This window comes from Rattus norvegicus, chromosome 6, assembly GCF_036323735.1.
Source record: "Rattus norvegicus strain BN/NHsdMcwi chromosome 6, GRCr8, whole genome shotgun sequence".
NCBI lineage: Eukaryota > Metazoa > Chordata > Mammalia > Rodentia > Muridae > Rattus > Rattus norvegicus.
Window position 1 is genome coordinate 110,379,881 of NC_086024.1, and position 16,614 is coordinate 110,396,494.

At 41.1% G+C, this 16,614-nt stretch overlaps 2 protein-coding genes and 1 pseudogene across 6 annotated transcripts in view; all 3 read left to right on the forward strand.

Moving 5' to 3' along the window:
* The window catches only part of Ylpm1 (YLP motif containing 1), a 76,208-nt gene that overhangs the window by 6,510 nt on the left and 53,084 nt on the right, over positions 1-16,614 (forward strand). For all 5 annotated transcript variants that reach the window (XR_010052072.1, XM_039112041.2, XM_039112043.2 and 2 more), the window contains exons 2-4: positions 10,396-10,632; positions 11,380-11,559; positions 12,643-13,580. Coding sequence is in view for 4 of the 5 variants with exons in the window: in XM_039112041.2 (XP_038967969.1) it covers positions 10,396-10,632; positions 11,380-11,559; positions 12,643-13,580 (1,355 nt within the window). In the remaining variant the exon portion in view is untranslated. The remainder of the gene's footprint in view (positions 1-10,395; positions 10,633-11,379; positions 11,560-12,642; positions 13,581-16,614) is intronic.
* Positions 3,354-5,102, forward strand: LOC134479233 (eukaryotic translation initiation factor 2 subunit 2-like; annotated as a pseudogene).
* On the forward strand, positions 5,086-7,148 carry LOC134479504 (U6 snRNA-associated Sm-like protein LSm5; the record flags this gene model as incomplete). Its single annotated transcript, XM_063262812.1, has 1 exon — positions 5,086-7,148. A coding segment is annotated over one exon (270 nt), but the record flags the coding sequence as incomplete, so codon positions are not given.

Sequence of the window (16,614 nt, forward strand, 5' to 3'; positions counted from 1 at the left end):
GTTTGGTGGCATATCTCTTTATCCCAACAATCAGGAGTTCAGGGCTATATAGAGAGGTTGAAGCTAGCTTGGGCTACATGAGACCCTGTCTCAAAAACAAAACAAAACAAAACAAACAAAAAAAAAAACCTCATATATGTGAGAATCCTAAAATCTATATAGGCAGGAATTACCCAAAAGTTCAGAAGGGTCTCTGACAGCACAGGTTGAAAATAATAGCTATGTAATAGAGAAGGCTGTAAAGACTATTTCAAAGACAGTGTTTAGCCGTCCATTGAGGGGCTTTATAAAGGCAGGTGTGGTGCACAAACATGTTAGGCTGTACCACTGAGCTACTCCTCCCATCCTAGATTAGCATTGAGAATTCATTTTATTAATTTATATTTTATGTGTATGGGTGTTTTACCTGTGTGTGTATCTGTTTGCTACCTCTATGACTTATTGTTTGTGGAGTTAAGAGGGTGTTAGATTTGCTGTAACTCTGAGTTACAGATGTTTGTGAGCCATCATATGGGTGCTGGGAACCTAACATGGGTCTGATGCAAAAGCAGCCAGTGCTCTTAATCATTTTCACTCTAGCTCTGGCATTTAGAAAGATTGATTTTTATTTTATGTGTACCATGTGTATACACTGCCTACAGAGGCCAGAAGTGGTGTCAGATTCTTTGAAAATGTTATTAGTGGCGATGTAAAGAGGTAGAAATATGGAAGTCATATCTAGCTGCTAGAATCCAGCCAGTTGGATAGTCATGGCAAGGGGAGGCATCAAGGATTTGTGGGCTTGGGGGTGGGCTTCTGAGTGGTTAGTAATACCACTTAATAAAATGGGAAACCTAGAGGAAGAATAGGGAGAAAAGGCTAGGGGATGATGTGGAAAATAGGAGTTAAGCTTTATGCATACTTAGTTTGAGGTCCTTGGGCATAAATTCCAAATGGAGAGATCCATGTAGAAGTTAGATTCAGACATAGAGTCTAGAAGCAGGATCTGGTGAATTATCATATACATATACAGTATGTCCTAAGACATATAATAGGTAAGCTCTGCTGGGGGGTGTACATAGGAAAAGAATGGAGGCTAGAAGACCTGTGGCTAGCCTCGGAAACACCTGTCCAAATAACCAGTGGAGGAAAGACCAACATTAGGAGGACGGGAAGTGAAAACAGAGCAGGGCTACAGACTGTGAGGGGAAGGCACTTGTGGAACAAGATAGCCAGCTGTGTTAAGTACTGCTAATCGGTCAAGCAAGATGAAGATTCTGAGCTGTCTCCCCACTGACATAGAGATTACTGTTGACCTTGGCAGGAGCAGTTTCATAGTGACTGAAGCCAGATTGCATTGATTTGAGGAGTGATGGAAGGTGAGGATGGGGATGGTGAGTATAGAGCACTCTTTTAAGAAGTTTTTAACTGAAGGGGAGCGAGAAAGAATGAGGGCAGGAACTGGAGAAAGATGAAATAAAGGAACATTCTTTTTAAAAATGGAAACTAGGGGTTGGGGATTTAGCTCAGTGGTAGAGCGCCAAGCACAAGGCCCTGGGTTCGGTCCCCAGCTCCGAAAAAAAGAAAAAAGAAAAAGAAGGAAAAAAAAAAAGGAAACTAATTTTACCTGGTGACCTTAGTTCTTAAAGGAGGATGTGAATCTTAATGATATTAAAAGTAGTCATTTTAAACCAAATCAAAAGTAGATATTTGATTGATCAATCAGGTTTTCTTTCATCACTTAAGATCTACACAGATAACAGTCAGTCATTATTACAGGTATTAGTAATAACCTAGACAGGGATGCTACCACTCTGCAGTATTGATCTCTAAAATATCGCACACAGACACACTTAGTAACATTCCCCTTCTGGCAAAATCATGTAGTCCTTGGTTTTATGGCTATGCCAGTAGCAGGTGGTTAGGGCTGCCTGAATAAATGTGCATCTTTATTAGTAACAATGTTTGTGGCAAATCATTCTAGAGTTCTTAATGTCTCAGGTCTCTTCATTCAGTTTCTCTGTGTTGAATGATGGCAGTGGTGGAGTGTGTATACTTGTGTGCATGTACTGTGGAGGCCAGAGGTTGATGTTGGATGTCTTCTTCAGTTGTTCTCCACTACATAAACAGACACAGGGTCTCTTACTGAACCTAAAACTCTGACGTGGCTAGTCTAACTACCTAGCCTGTTCTTTTTCCCTGAGTGCTGGGATTACAGGCAATAAATCATGCCCATCTGCATTTACGTGGGTGCTGGGAATCAAACACAGGTCCCGGTGTTTCCACAGCAAGTGCTTGACTTGCTGAACTATCCATCTCTCTGGCTCCCATTCAGTCTCTTAAAGGTAACATATGTTACCTTTTCCCATAAGACATGAAAGCAGGGCTGGAAAGATGGCTCAGTGGTTAAGAGCACTGACTGCTCTTCCAGAGGTCCTGAGTTCAAATCCCAGCAACCACATGGTGGCTCACAACCATCTGTAAAGAGATCCGATGCCCTCTTCTGGTGTGTCTGAAGTCAGCTACAGTGTACTTATATATAATAAATGAATAAATCTTAAAAAAATAAAAAAGACATGAAAGCATCCCATATGCTGGGATGTTGAGAAGAACTGGCTCCTCGTCTGTTGTTAACCAGTCTAAACTTGATTTTTCCTTCAGGTCACTAAGGACATTTCTGATATCATCCTTATTCATTGTAGGCTTCAGAAACATGCTGAAGCCTAAGACGGAAGTAGTTGTGTTTCTCACTTATTGGGTTCATAATAAATAGGAAATGACCTACAAAGCATACTGTCACTGAATCAACAACTACTGGAACCCTAGCACAGCTTATCTCTTGGATTGGATCTAAGATAAAGATGGGAGGAGTAAGAAGAGGTTGTGTTCTTATTAAAGAATCTGTGGCTTAGTAAAAACATGAGGACCAGCATCCATGTAAAAGCCAGTGTGATGGACATCAGTAATCCCAATAGATAACTGAGGAGGTAGGAACCAGAAGATCCCTGGGGTTTACTAGCGAGCCAACCAGACACAGCTTAGCAGAATTGGCTTGCTTCAGGTTCAGTGAGAGACCCTGTTTTTAAAAAAAGAAAAATGAAGTGGAGAAAATTGGGTACGGTATCTGACATTAACTTCTGGGTGTCATACACAGTATATACACATTCATCTATATCTGCTAACCTTCATCTTTGTAGCCATTATCTTTTTTTTTTTTTTTTTCTATTTTTCAGAGCTGGGGACCGAACCCAGGGCCTTGCGCTTGCTAGGCAAGCGCTCTACCACTGAGCTAAATCCCCAACCCCGTAGCCATTATCTTTTAACTTGTGAAGGAACTGGTGTCTTTGTCTTCTAATGATACTTTAAGCAACTGAAACAGCTACCCATGGCAGCCCAGGCTCCAATGCCAGTATCAGCAGACAAGCAAGAATTTGAGGCCAATTTCTCACAAAAATGAAAATGGTTTCAGTTGCTTTGCTTTTTCATATCTTTGTTTTTCTAGAAATATTATTTTATGTATATGGGTGTTTTGTCTGTATGTATATCTGTGAGCCATGGGCATGCCTAATACTCATAGAGACCAGAAGAGGGTATCAGATCCTTTGGAACTGGATTATAGATGGTCGTGAGCCACCATGCGGATACTGGAAACTTAAAACAGGTCTCCTGGGCACTTCCAACGTGGCCATGGCGGCTAACATGACCACGAACCTGTCTCAACTCCTGCCACTAGAGCTCGTGGACAAATGTATAGGATCAAGAATTCCCATTGTGATGAAGAGTGATAAAGAAATCGTTGGTATCGCTGACTCCGGGGTGTGAAGCCGACCGGTCTGACTTTTCATCACTGCCAAACCCACGCGAACCACAGCCATGTCTGGGGACGAGATGATTTTTGATCCTACTATGAGCAAAAAGAAAGAAAAAGAAGAAGAAGCCTTTTATGTTAGATGAAGAAAGTGATGCCCAGACAGAAGAAACCCAGCCCTCAGAGACAAAAGAAGTGGAGCCAGAACCAACTGAAGAGAAAGATGTGGAAGCTGAAGAGGACGGTGGGAAAAAAGGTGCTTCTGATGACTTAGACGACTTGAGCTTCTTCAATCAAAAGAGAAAGACAAAAAAGATATTTGATATTGATGAAGCTGAAGAAGCTATAAAGGATGTTAAGATTGAAAGTGATGCTCAAGAGCCGGCCGAGCTGGAGGACGACCTTGACATTATGCTTGGCAGTAAGAAGAAGAAAAAGAAGAATGTGAAATTCCCAGATGAAGACGAAGTACTAGAAAAAGATGAAGCTTTAGAAGATGAAGACAGCAAAAAAGATGATGGCATTTCATTCAGTAACCAAACTGGGCCTGCTTGGGCAGGCTCAGAAAGAGACCACATATGAGGAGTTGCTGAACCGAGTGTTCAACATCATGAGAGAAAAGAATCCAGATGTGGTTGCTGGAGAGGAGAGGAAATTTGTGATGAAACCTCCACAGGTCGTCCGAGGAGGAACCAAGAAAACTTCTTTTGTCAGTTTTACAGATATCTGTAAACTATTACATCGTCAACCCAAACATCTCCTTGCATTTTTATTGGCAGAATTGGGTACAAGTGGTTCTATAGATGGTAATAACCAACTTGTAATCAAAGGAAGATTCCAACAGAAACAGATAGAAAACGTCTTGAGAAGATATATCAAGGAATACGTCACTTGTCACACATGCCGGTCACCCTACTCTATTTCTCACAGTGTAAAACTTGTCATTCTCGATGCTCTGTTGCCAGTATCAAAACTGGCTTCCAGGCTGTCACAGGCAAGCGAGCACAGCTCCTTGCCAAAGCTAACTAATTTGCTAATCACCATTGATTTTTCCAAAATGTGGTGGAGATTCGGCTGGACAGGTTACCATCAGAGTGGATGTACCATTGAGTTAAAAACAAGATAGAAACTGCCAAGTTCTTTGGCGAGTGATTGTTCTGAAATCCTTGCAAGATACTGATATTCAAGCTGTTGACATACTCGTTGCCTACTTTAACAACTGTCAGAGAAACGTGATGGAGTAAGGAGGTGCTTTTTAAAATCGTTCATAGACTTCTATAAAATGCAAGATAAATTAAAGTTATTATAACAGTAATTCTTTCAATTTGATCTGTCCTTCAGCTGTCTTTTCTACAATAAGCCGCTCGTTAAATTTTAAAAAAAAAAGAAAGAAAGAAATCGTTGGTACACTTCTAGGATTTGATGACTTTGTCAATATGGTGTTGGAAGATGTCACAGAATTTGAAATTACACCAGAAGGAAGACGAATTACAAAATTAGATCAAATTCTACTAAACGGAAATAATATAACAATGCTGGTTCCTGGAGGAGAAGGTCCTGAAGTATGAGTGGATTTCCTTGACTTATATTAGATTCTGCCTTTTTTGTTTTTCAAACCTTTAATGTTTAGATTCTATAAAATGAAGTTTCTCTTAAAGGGAAACACTTTGAATATATATCCATTTTTCTAAGCTAATCGTTATTTTGGGAAAAGAAGAGTTTTGTTTTGTCTTGTTTTTAAAGACTAAAAAAATAAAGATAGTTTTGGTTGAAAAAACAAACAAACAGGTCCCCTGGGAGAGTAGATATCACTCTTAATCTCTGAGCAGTTTCTCTAGCCCTTAACCCTAACACACACCCTATTTGAGACAGATTCTCCATTAGACCTGGCTAGCCTTCAACTGGCTATTAAGCTTAGAATGACCTTGAATTGTGACCTTTTGAAAAATTGTGTTTGTGTGTCTGTCTTGTCTGTCTGGATGTGGGCACATGTGCTTGGTGCATGTGGAAGGTGAAAGACAATCACTGGGGTCCTTTCTCTCCTTTTGTTTGTATGTAGGCTCCTGGGGTCACCAGGCTTTTGCTCAGCACCTTTACCCTATTTGCTGTCTCCTAACCTTGGATTTCACATTGTCCTGCCTCCACTTCCTGAGTGCCAACGCGATAGGCATGTGATAGACACCCTGCTTGGTTTTATTTTGTGCTGAGAAAAGAATTCAGGACTTTAGTGCATGCTTGTCAAGTACTCTGTCAACTGATAAGCTACATTATCAGGCCCTGACTTAGTTTCTTAAGGTAAATGATGAATCTATTGATATTTCCAGTATATTCTTTGGTTTTTCAAGTCAGGGTTTCTCTGTATCTCTTTGGCTATCTTGAAACTCACTCTGCAGACCTGTTTGGTCTTGAACTCAGATCTGCCTGCCTCAGCTTCCTGCGCCACCACTGTCTGGCTTACTATTTTCTTAAAGTAGTGAAGGAAGTTGAATTCTTTTTTCCTTTTGTTTTTCTGAGATGGATTCTTGTCGCTGAGTCTGATGTTGAACTTACTGTGCTTACTGTGTGGTGAAGATGACCTTGATTCTGACCCTTTTGCTTCTACCAAGTACAGACGGTGTCATGCCTGCTGAAAAATGTTTTAATATTTCATTATTGCTGATTTTTAATTTCTTTTATTTTTTATTATTATTACTATTTTTTATTAATAGTGGGTTATATAGATCAGAGTGGCCTGGAACCCACTAAGATCTGTCTCCCAAACTCTGAGATGAGAGGTGTGCCATCACATACTTGTTTTGTTTTTGTTTTTAATTTGAATATTAAAAGTAATCTTGGGTTGGGGATTTAGCTCAGCGGTAGAGCGCTTGCCTAGCAGGCGCAAGGCCCTGGGTTCGATCCCCAGCTCCGGAAAAAACTAAAAAAACTAAAAAAAAAAAAAAAAAAGTAATCTTGTTCTGGGAACTGATGGTTATATGTATGATAATAAGCTCCAAAATAGAGTAAGATAAAATTTATTCTTGCCAATAAATTAGAAAAGTTCTAAGTCAAAATGAATGGCTTATGGTAGTCAGTATCATTTATTGATATCCTGTTATATGGTTTAGCACTTTGCCAAAGTTAAAAGATCAAAATAGGGGGCTGGGGATTTAGCTCAGTGGTAGAGCACTTACCTAGGAAGCGCAAGGCCCTGGGTTCGGTCCCCAGCTCCGAAAAAAAAGAACCAAAAAAAAAAAAAAAAAAAAGATCAAAATAGCAGAAGAAGAGCTGGGGTGAGGTGGCAATGCCTTTAGGGAGCAGAGCGGGCTCCATAGTTGGACCCTAGCTCAAAAAAAAAAAAAAAAAAAAAAAAGAAAGAAAGAAAGAAGAAGAAAATGTCACTGTGTAAATTAACAAATAACAAGTCAGTCTATTTGGGGGAAAGACATATTATTATGAATATTTTATATATCTTTGCACACAGAAAATTAGGAGAGATTATAAAATAAAATATTTACAATATAGGAACTGCCCCCCCCAAGATAATTAGGTTAGAAAGTGAGCGTGTAGCCAGGTGTGGTGACACCTTTAATCCTAGCACTGAGAAGCAGAAGCAGGTGAATCTCTATGAATTTGAGGCCAGGCTATTTTATAGCCCTAGTTTCAGAACAGCCAGGGCTATGTAGAGACCCTGCCTCAAAAAGCCAAAAATAAATAATTTTAAAATGAGCATGGAAAATTAACCCTTTGACACAGACGAAAAGTTTATTATCAAAAGAAAAAAAAATAGCTGAATGTGGTAGTGTGCACCTTTAATCCCACTACTCAGTAAGAGACAGGTGGATCTTTGAGTTGAGAGCCAAACAGGTCTACATAGGAAATTCCAGGTCAGCCAAAGTTCTGATTCAATCTAGATTAACAAGGTTCTTGAGTTTTAGGAAGAACAAAGAATAATGTAGACTGAGTTGTTTTTTTTTTTTTTTATCTTATTTTATTTATGTATTTAGTTAGTTTTTAGTTTTTCAAAACAGGATTTCTCTGTGTAACCTTTGCTGTCCCAGAACTCAATTTTGTAGACTAGGCTGGCCTTGAACTCAGATCCACTTGCCTCTGCCTTCCCAGTGCTGGGATTAAAGCTGTGTACCACTACTGATATTAGACTTTTGTTCTAAGGAAAATATAGATGAATCTAAGCTTCTGATCATATGTTCCTCAACATATAACATGCTTTCTCTTTAAAGACACTGTATTTTTTAAGATACTGTTAATTCATTAGTATTCAACTCTTGGTAAACAGTAATGCTTTCTTGAGTGAAATTTAGGGAGCATACATTTCTTGTAAGAGCACTCACAGCCTGCTTAGGCATACTAGACAGTACTAGGCTGTGACTGGGGAACCTTATACTTTGGTTTATTTACTTTTTTTGATTGATTTTTGACGTAGGGTCTCACTGTAGATCAGACTGGTCTGGTCCGCCTGCCAACATTACTACAACATTGGGGGGGGGGTGGGTTTGTGATTTTTAAATTCAAAATAGCTAGCAAAAAATTGTTGGATTCTGTGGGGGTGACTGTGCTATGAAAATGACAGTGTGGCCAGAAGGCTGCACCACCTTGTTCTTCCTCAGCTGGGGATACACCTGTCAGCCACTCAGCTCTCCCACTGTTCTTCTTCCTTTATAAAGTAACTGGGAACACTTGCCATATTGGAGTTAGAAGTAAATTTTGGCAGATAAGCAAATTCACATATATAGAGTCTATGAATAATGAGAATTGAAATTGATTTTTATTTATTTAGTTAGTTGGTACTGGGATGTTTTTTGATTTTTTTTTTTTTTTCTTGGTACAGGGTCTCTCACTGCACTGCAGCTGGGATTTTTAGTTATACTGATTTGCCAGTGAGCTTCCTATTGTAGGATATTTTATTACACTGTGAACCTGGAGATTGTACTAGTTACTGGAAATAACCTGTTTTTAGTTGTGTGTCTTGGCTTGTACATGTCTTTTTTTTAAATACTTTATAATTTATTTTATGTATATGAGTACACTGTAGCTGTCTCCAGACACACCAGAAGAGGGCATCAGATCCCATTACACATGGTTGTGAGGCACCATGTGGTTGCTGGGAATTGAACTCAGGACCTCTGGAAGAGCAGTCAGTGCTCTTAACCACTGAGCCATTTCTTCAAACCCTTTGTACAAAGTTTTCTGCTTGAATATTGTAAACAGGATTTTAAAAAGTCAACCATAGGTCAAGAGGCAGATCAAGCAACCAGGTGACAAAGAAGTGAACATAGGGAAAAAACCCATAGAGAGTAAGAGTCAGAGATGCAAAGGAAGCAGAATGGAGGGACTTTCAGTTTAAGGGAGTTTTTGAACTGGACCAGCTGAGGAGGAAGGTCAGCTGGGTGCTTGCTCTGCCTCTCTGAGCTAGCAGGCGTTCACCACAGCATGTGGCACCTGAGTCTTCATTTGGTAAAGTAAAATGATGGAGATCTTGTTAAAAAAAAAATAGCATCTTCCTGACTGTCTTCTGGCATTGAGGCTGCAGACCGGCACTGTGGTCTGCAGTCTCTTTTGTAGGTTCTGGAAATGTAAGGTCCTGATTTTGCATAGCAAACATTTTCCATGCTTAACTACCTTCCCAGCCCCTCTCTCCATGTTTTTGGTTTTGTTTTGTTTGACAGGCTGGTCTCATATTCACAGGTCAATTAGACACATACCCCCTTCTAGTCTTTTAGGTTTGTGCTACCACCTGTTTCTCAGACTCAGATTTATTTATTTAATTTGATATGTGTTGTGATTTGTGTGTGTGTGTGTGTGTGTGTGTGTGTGTCTACCACATGCATGCCTAGTGTCAAAGGAGGTCAGAATAGGGCATCAGATTCCCTGGAGCTGGAGTTACAGATGGTCATGAGCCATCATGTGGGTGTTGGGAACTGAACCCAGTTCTCCTACTGCTGAACCATTCATTTCTCAAGCCCCGAGAAACATTTTTTGTTTTTGTTGTTGTTTTATCTTTTTTTGAGGCAGAGTTTCTCTGTATAACAACCCAAAGTGTTAATGGGGCTGGAGAGATGGCTCAGTGGTTAAGAGCACTGACTGCTCTTCCAGAGGTCCTGAGTTCAAATCCCAGCAACCACATGGTGGCTCACCATCTGTAATGAGATCCAATGCCCTCTTCTGGTGTGTCTGAAGACAGCTACAGTGAAAAAGTGTTATGTTAGCTGGGTGTAATGACAGGCCTATGCTCAGGAGACTGAAGTTGCTGGGGCTACAGACCAAGTTCAAAGACAGGCTGGACATTTTACTGGGATTCTGTCTAAAAGAATAAGAGGAATTCTTGGTCTATAGCTTGGTGGTGGAACACTCGCCTGCCCTACACAAAACACTGAGCTCAATACTGTACCAGCTGCAGAGATAGGTGATTATCAATTAAAACTGAGCCAAAGATACGGGTCAGCAGGGAAAGCACTTGTCAAGCCTGATGGCCTGAGTTGTATCCCTTAGGACTCACATGGCAGGAGAGAACCGTCTCCTGATCTCCACACACTGTGGCATGCTTGTGCCTATAAACACACATACACATGGAATAAATAAAATAAAATTCTTAAAAATGGCTTGTATTGTAGGAGCAACAACAATATTGGTATCGACAGCATCTGCTTAGCTTGCAGCAGAGGACAAAAGTGCATTTGCCAGGACATAAAAAGGGTCTTGTCACGGCAAAGGATGTACCAGAACCCATAAAAGAAGAAGCTCCAGTGCCAGCTACCAGTCAGATAGCAGAGCCTCTTGCAGCGGAAGAGCCCCCATTACCACCTCCAAATGAAGAGATGCCACCTCCACTCCCGCCTGAGGAGCCCCAGGTGATTGTTCATCGTTTATTCAGTCATTCAGTTTCTCCATGTGTTCAGGTACTTGTAAAAAGTCCACTTTTGAAGTAACGAGATGTCGTCTTATCAGGTTTAAAATTAGCAAAGGAATTTTGGGGAGGTTGTCTGAAAGAGAAGCGTTAAAAGAGAGATGTCCACATGTGTTCATGATCACAGTACAGAGCACTCATTTATCTTTAGCTTTTAGGGTCAGTTGTCCAAACACTGCCACTTGTGATGGTGACTCTGGACAGATTAGCTGATCTATTCTCTACTCATCGGAAGAATGGATATATTCATTTATAGTAACCGTCTTACAGTGTGGAAGCATTGAAAATGACCATCTTTGTCACACTGAGATGGTGACTGGAGAATGGAAAGTCCCCACATTATTGGAATGTTGTTCTCTCAGCTTTACTAAACAATATATTGTACTCTAACAGTGACAGGGAGAGAGTGAAAGGGAAGGAAGGTACAGAGGTTCTCTACTGCTCAGTGGGTTGAAAGTACTAGACCTGTGAATTCTCTTCCTATTGGGGAAATGGTTGTCCTGTCTAAGAATAACTCTAGTGAGATGGTGGCCCTTCAACCCCCTGTCCTACCATCCATAATACCTGTGTAGATAGGGATTTGGGTTTGTCTAATGTGGGATAGCTGCTCTCAGTTAGCCTGAATTGGAGGATTCTGGAATTGATTGATTTGGTTGCTGTTTTATGGCTTACATGTATTTCTTTTATTTAGTCAGAAGACCCAGAAGAAGATGCCAGATTAAAACAGTTGCAGGCTGCAGCGGCACATTGGCAACAGCACCAGCAGCATCGAGTCGGCTTCCAGTATCAAGGAATAATGCAGAGGCACACTCAGCTACAGCAGATCCTACAGCAGTACCAGCAAGTCATCCAGCACTCGCCACATATACAGGTAAGTGTTTCCAAAACAAGTAAGCAGGAAGTGTTCCCAAAGATGCAGAAAGGATTTGTTGCTCCTAAAAGAGATTTAAGTATGAAAAACTAACAATCTAGAAGTATTGACAAGTAGCTATTTCAAAGGATACTCAGGTAATGTGATATATCATTGAAGGCACTGGAAGGAGGCGGTTGTAATGAATTCCTTAAAGAGGGAGGGTTAGATAGAATGGGTCTCTTAAGAGTACAGTTGCTAAGAGATTTAAGACCTATGGATTGTTTCCACATAACTACATTAATCTGATATGTCTAAAAATACCACTGTAGTAACAAATAAGTGTATAACTCATCGGCCAAGGCAGCCAGCACACACACCTACCCCTGAGCAGTGTTAGTGATAACATAGCACCACAGCGTAAGTGATCGACTTAGGTGTTTGTCCTACATGTTTAAGGTATACTCCTTTGGGCTGGAGAGATGGCTCAGCAGTTAAGAGCACTGACTGCTCTTCCAGAGGTCATGAGTTCAATTCCCAGCAACCACATGGTGGCTCACAACCATCTGTAAAGAGATCCGATGCCCTCTTCTGGTGTGTCTGAAGACAGCTACAGTGTACTTATATATAATAAATAAATAAATCTTAAAAAAAAAAAAAAAAAAAAAGTATACTCCTATAGGAATGTAGTTCCCTTTTTTGCTTTTTTCAGTCAGAGCTTGTTTGTTTTAGCTCTAACTGTCCTGGGATTTGAGCTTTAAACCAGGCTGACCTTAAACTCAGGTCGCCTGCGTCTGCCTCCCAAGCAGTGGGTGTAAAGGTGAGTGCCACCACTGCCTGGCTGGATTTTCCATCTTCTGAAAGGATCCTCAGTGACAGTGAACCACTCATTGCATGTGTTTGGTTTCTCCAAGTGTGGTGCTGCTCAGCCCAAGGGACGAAATAGTGATCATCACGGGAAGGATCTAGCAGTTTTATCTTTCCCCTTGGACATTTTTTTTTTTTTTAAGTTTCCTAAAATTTTATGTAGTCTTGATTTATTAATGGAAATTAGGACCAATCCTTACATGGCTGTCTTGAAAGAATGTCTGTCTTTATTTGTAGACCATGTCTCTCGATGTGCAGCTGCGACACTATGAGATGCAGCAGCAACAGTTTCAACGTCTCTATCAGGAGTGGGAGCGAGAGTTCCAGCTGTGGGAGGAGCAGCTCCATTCCTACCCCCATAAAGATCAGCTTGAGGAGTATGAGAAGCAGTGGAAATCATGGCAAGGACATATGCGAGCCACTCAGACCTATCTCCAGGAGAAAGTCACCTCATTTCAGGCTGTGAAGAACCAGTACATGGGAAACATGGCAATGCCACCTCCATTTGTCCCATATTCGCAGATGCCGCCACCTCTGCCAACAATGCCCCCTCCAGTATTACCTCCATCATTGCCACCACCAGTGATGCCCCCCGCCCTGCCTTCCACCATACCACCACCTGGCATGCCTCCACCTGTGATGCCACCTTCTCTACCAACCTCTGTTCCCCCACCAGGAATGCCTCCATCACTTTCTTCAGCAGTTCTCCCCCCGCCCTCCCTCTCTTCAGCAGGACCACCACCAGTCCTTCCCCCTCCATCTCTCTCTGGGGCACCACCTGTCCTGCCCCTCCCACCGTTATCTTCAGCCACACCTCCCCCTGGAATACCTCCCCCTGGAGTCCCACAAGGGATGCCGCCTCAGTTAACAGCCCCGGTTCCACCAGCCTCCAGTTCTCAGAACTCACAGGTCCCAGAGAAACCTAGACAAGCACTGCTTCCCACACCTGTGTCTTTTGGTTCAACCCCACCTTCACCATATCACCCTCCACCTCAGTCAGAACAAGGGAATTCCAAACCTCTGAACAAGGTGTTCTCATCTGAGCAAGGACTGGGCGAGTCTTCTTCTGCTCTATCTCAATCCGTCATTGCAGCTAAGGACACGCCAGTGAAGTCAGGTGGACTGCTTGCAGACCCTCCTAAAGGCAGTTTCTTAGAAGGTCCGAGAGGTCCAAGGTAGGTCAGTGCTCCTACTGTGGCTAATTTTATATAAGCTGTAGTAGAATCCAAAGATTATCCAGTGTTTGTGTTTCCTTTGTACTTTTCTGTGTACACTCATGGATTTACAGTTAAAATGTTAGTATTATTTGCTAATTCAACCTGACATAACTTAAAAAAGATTGCATATATAACTACTTTTTATCTTGTCTGGCTATAATAGTCTAGAATGAATGTATTTTAGAGTAATGCTGACCACTTTTTACTGACTTTGCAGTTTTAGAAATAATATTTTAAGCCAAGTATAATGGCACACTGTGTAATCCCAGCATTGGGAAGAGAGGCAGGAGAGAATTAGAACTTCAAGGATTATCCTGAGCTATGTGTTAAATCAAACCCAGGCCCCACCTGGGCTGTATGACATACTACCTCATAAAACAAAAAGCATAACACAGAAACAGAATGGGAATAATACTTTAAACTTAACTGTTTTCCTTTTTGTTTGACAAATAATTAAATTAGCAAGTATAATTTGCTAGATTAGTATAAGGGTAAATAGGACCTTTTAGAAAGCCATTTGTTCTATAGATACCAAATGTCTTAGTGTGAACAGACACCACGACCAAGGCAACTCTCATAAGGACAACATTTAATTGGTGCTGGCTTACAGGTTCAGAGGTCCAGTCCATTGGCATCAAGGAGGGAGCATGGTGGCATCCAGGCAGGCATGGTGCAGGAGGAGCTGAGAGTTCTACATCTTCATCTGAAGGCTGCTAGGAGACTACTGACTTCTAGGCAGCTAGGATGAGGGTCTTAAAGCCCACACCCACAGTGACACACCTACAACAAGATCACACCTCTCAACTGTGCCACTCCCTAGGCAGAGCAAATAGAAACCATCACACCAAGTTCCTGCTTTTACTCAACATACTCAACAGAACAAAAGTTACAAAATCCCTGCCATCCTTCCACCTCCGCCACCCTGGAACCTTGTGGTCTTTATATTTTCCTTAGGAAGATGTCTGTCTTTAGACCATATATATATAATTAGAAAAGAAAAAAATAGTGGTTGCTTTTTTTTTTTCTAAAGCATTAAATTCAGTAAAGAATGGTGGCTCGTGCCAGCAAGCCTAGAATACAAGAGGCTAAGCCATGAGCTAGGAAAAAGTTCCTGTTACTGTATGTGATCACCTGAGTTCTGTCTCTAAAACCCACATGATGGGCAGAGAGAATTGTCTCCTGTTAGTTGTCTTCCGAGCACCATATAGGCCAAGGAGGATGTGCACCCACATACGTACAGAATGTAATTTTAAAAAAATGAAAAAACAGTGGCCTGGGCTACATACATAGGAAGGCAAGCTTGGTCCGCATATCAAGTCTCTCAAAATAAACATGTTAAATTCATGTTCCCAAACTTAGAAGAGTCTAGTTTTCCCTCTGGGTGGCATAAATGTCAAATTTTCTATGGAAAATTTTGATTTGTTTTGAGGCAAGTTCTTGCCAAGTAACTCTTGACTGACCTGGAACTTGCTGTGTAGACCAGGCTGGTTTTGATCTATCTGCCTCTGCTTCCCCAGTTCTGGGATATGTTCATCACCACATCTAGCTGCAAAAATATTTTAATCGTTTTTTTTCTTGGTCAAAAATTATAGTAGAAAAATTATATATGTAATTTAATTCTATTATTGAAAGATTTAAAACATATACAGGATTATACTGAAAGTTTTATAATTTGCTTTTTGCCACCTATTTGTATATTACTTAGTTTCTGGTTTTAGTGTCAGTGCATTAATTAAGGTCATTTTAAATTTAAGCCTTTAATATTTAAAAACAAAAATACATGGTTTGGGTATGCGGCTCAGCTAGTGGAATGCTTACCTGGCCCTCACAGAGCCCTGGGTTTGATCCTTTAGCCACATTAGCTGAGTAGGATGGTACGTGCTTGCTTTCCCAGGGTTTAGGAAGTAGAGGAAGAAGGATGAGAAGTTCAAGCCTAGTCCTTGGCTATAGAGCAAGTTTGAAGACAGCCTGGACTATAGGTAACCCTCCCTGTCTCCAAAGAAAAAAATTATCTTTTTTGTTGTTCCCCAATTTAAAGTTCTGAAAGTAACATGATCAAAACTCCATTCAAAATTGAAGCTGAGGAAAATGTTAAGTGTAATTAATATGAATTCCTCTGTGTACTCTGAAGCCATGTTAGAACCTTTATATCCATTTTCCCCTTGAGGAGCCTTGTAAATAACCTGTGACACTAGGTGAGTTATTTCACGTTACCATCTACAAACTGGAGCAGAGAAGAGAGCCAGCTCGCTGGGTCAGGGTTGCTTGCCTGGGACATAGAGCTGAGACGCTACTCAAAGCAAACGCCTGTGTGGAATGCCGTCATTCAGAGTCATGCTGTCGTGACTACATTTGTGCTGTTCGTTCATTGGCAGTATAGTTCATCTTGTTGATTTGAACTCAATGTCTGTCTCTTAGATCAAGCTTTGCCTTTTAGCAACTGGTTGTCAGAAACATGTCGTCTTACCACCACATAAAACGTGCTTCCAGCTCCTCAGCTCCCATGATTTCTCTCATACTGTTTTCCTTTTTGACTCCCAAACATAGGACCTAAAAGTTTTTTTTCTTCCCTCAAAGGTACAATTAATAATCATAGTGCTAAAGAATTTTAGGAACTGTCTATTGTCATCCCTTCTCTGGAGCCCATGCTCATGTTGTACTTTAGCTTGCTGTGAAAGGTCTGGTACATCACCTTATTTATTATACAAATCATCTCAGTGAGCTCATGTCTGTGAAGAGGTAAAGAATGCTGAGACTTGGGCTGATTATAAGTGAGTTACCAGGGTCACTGAGGAGGATTTCAGTGGAAAAGGTGATGGCTCGAGTGTGATCCCCAGAACCTACATACTGATTGGCACAGTTGTCCTTGACCTCCACGTGCTTGCTGTGACTTGCACGTACCTGCACGTATCTGCACGTATGTAATGACAAGAGGTCGATAGGCTATGCTTGAATATTGGCGTGTAAATAAAGGAACATTGGCTTTTGAGTG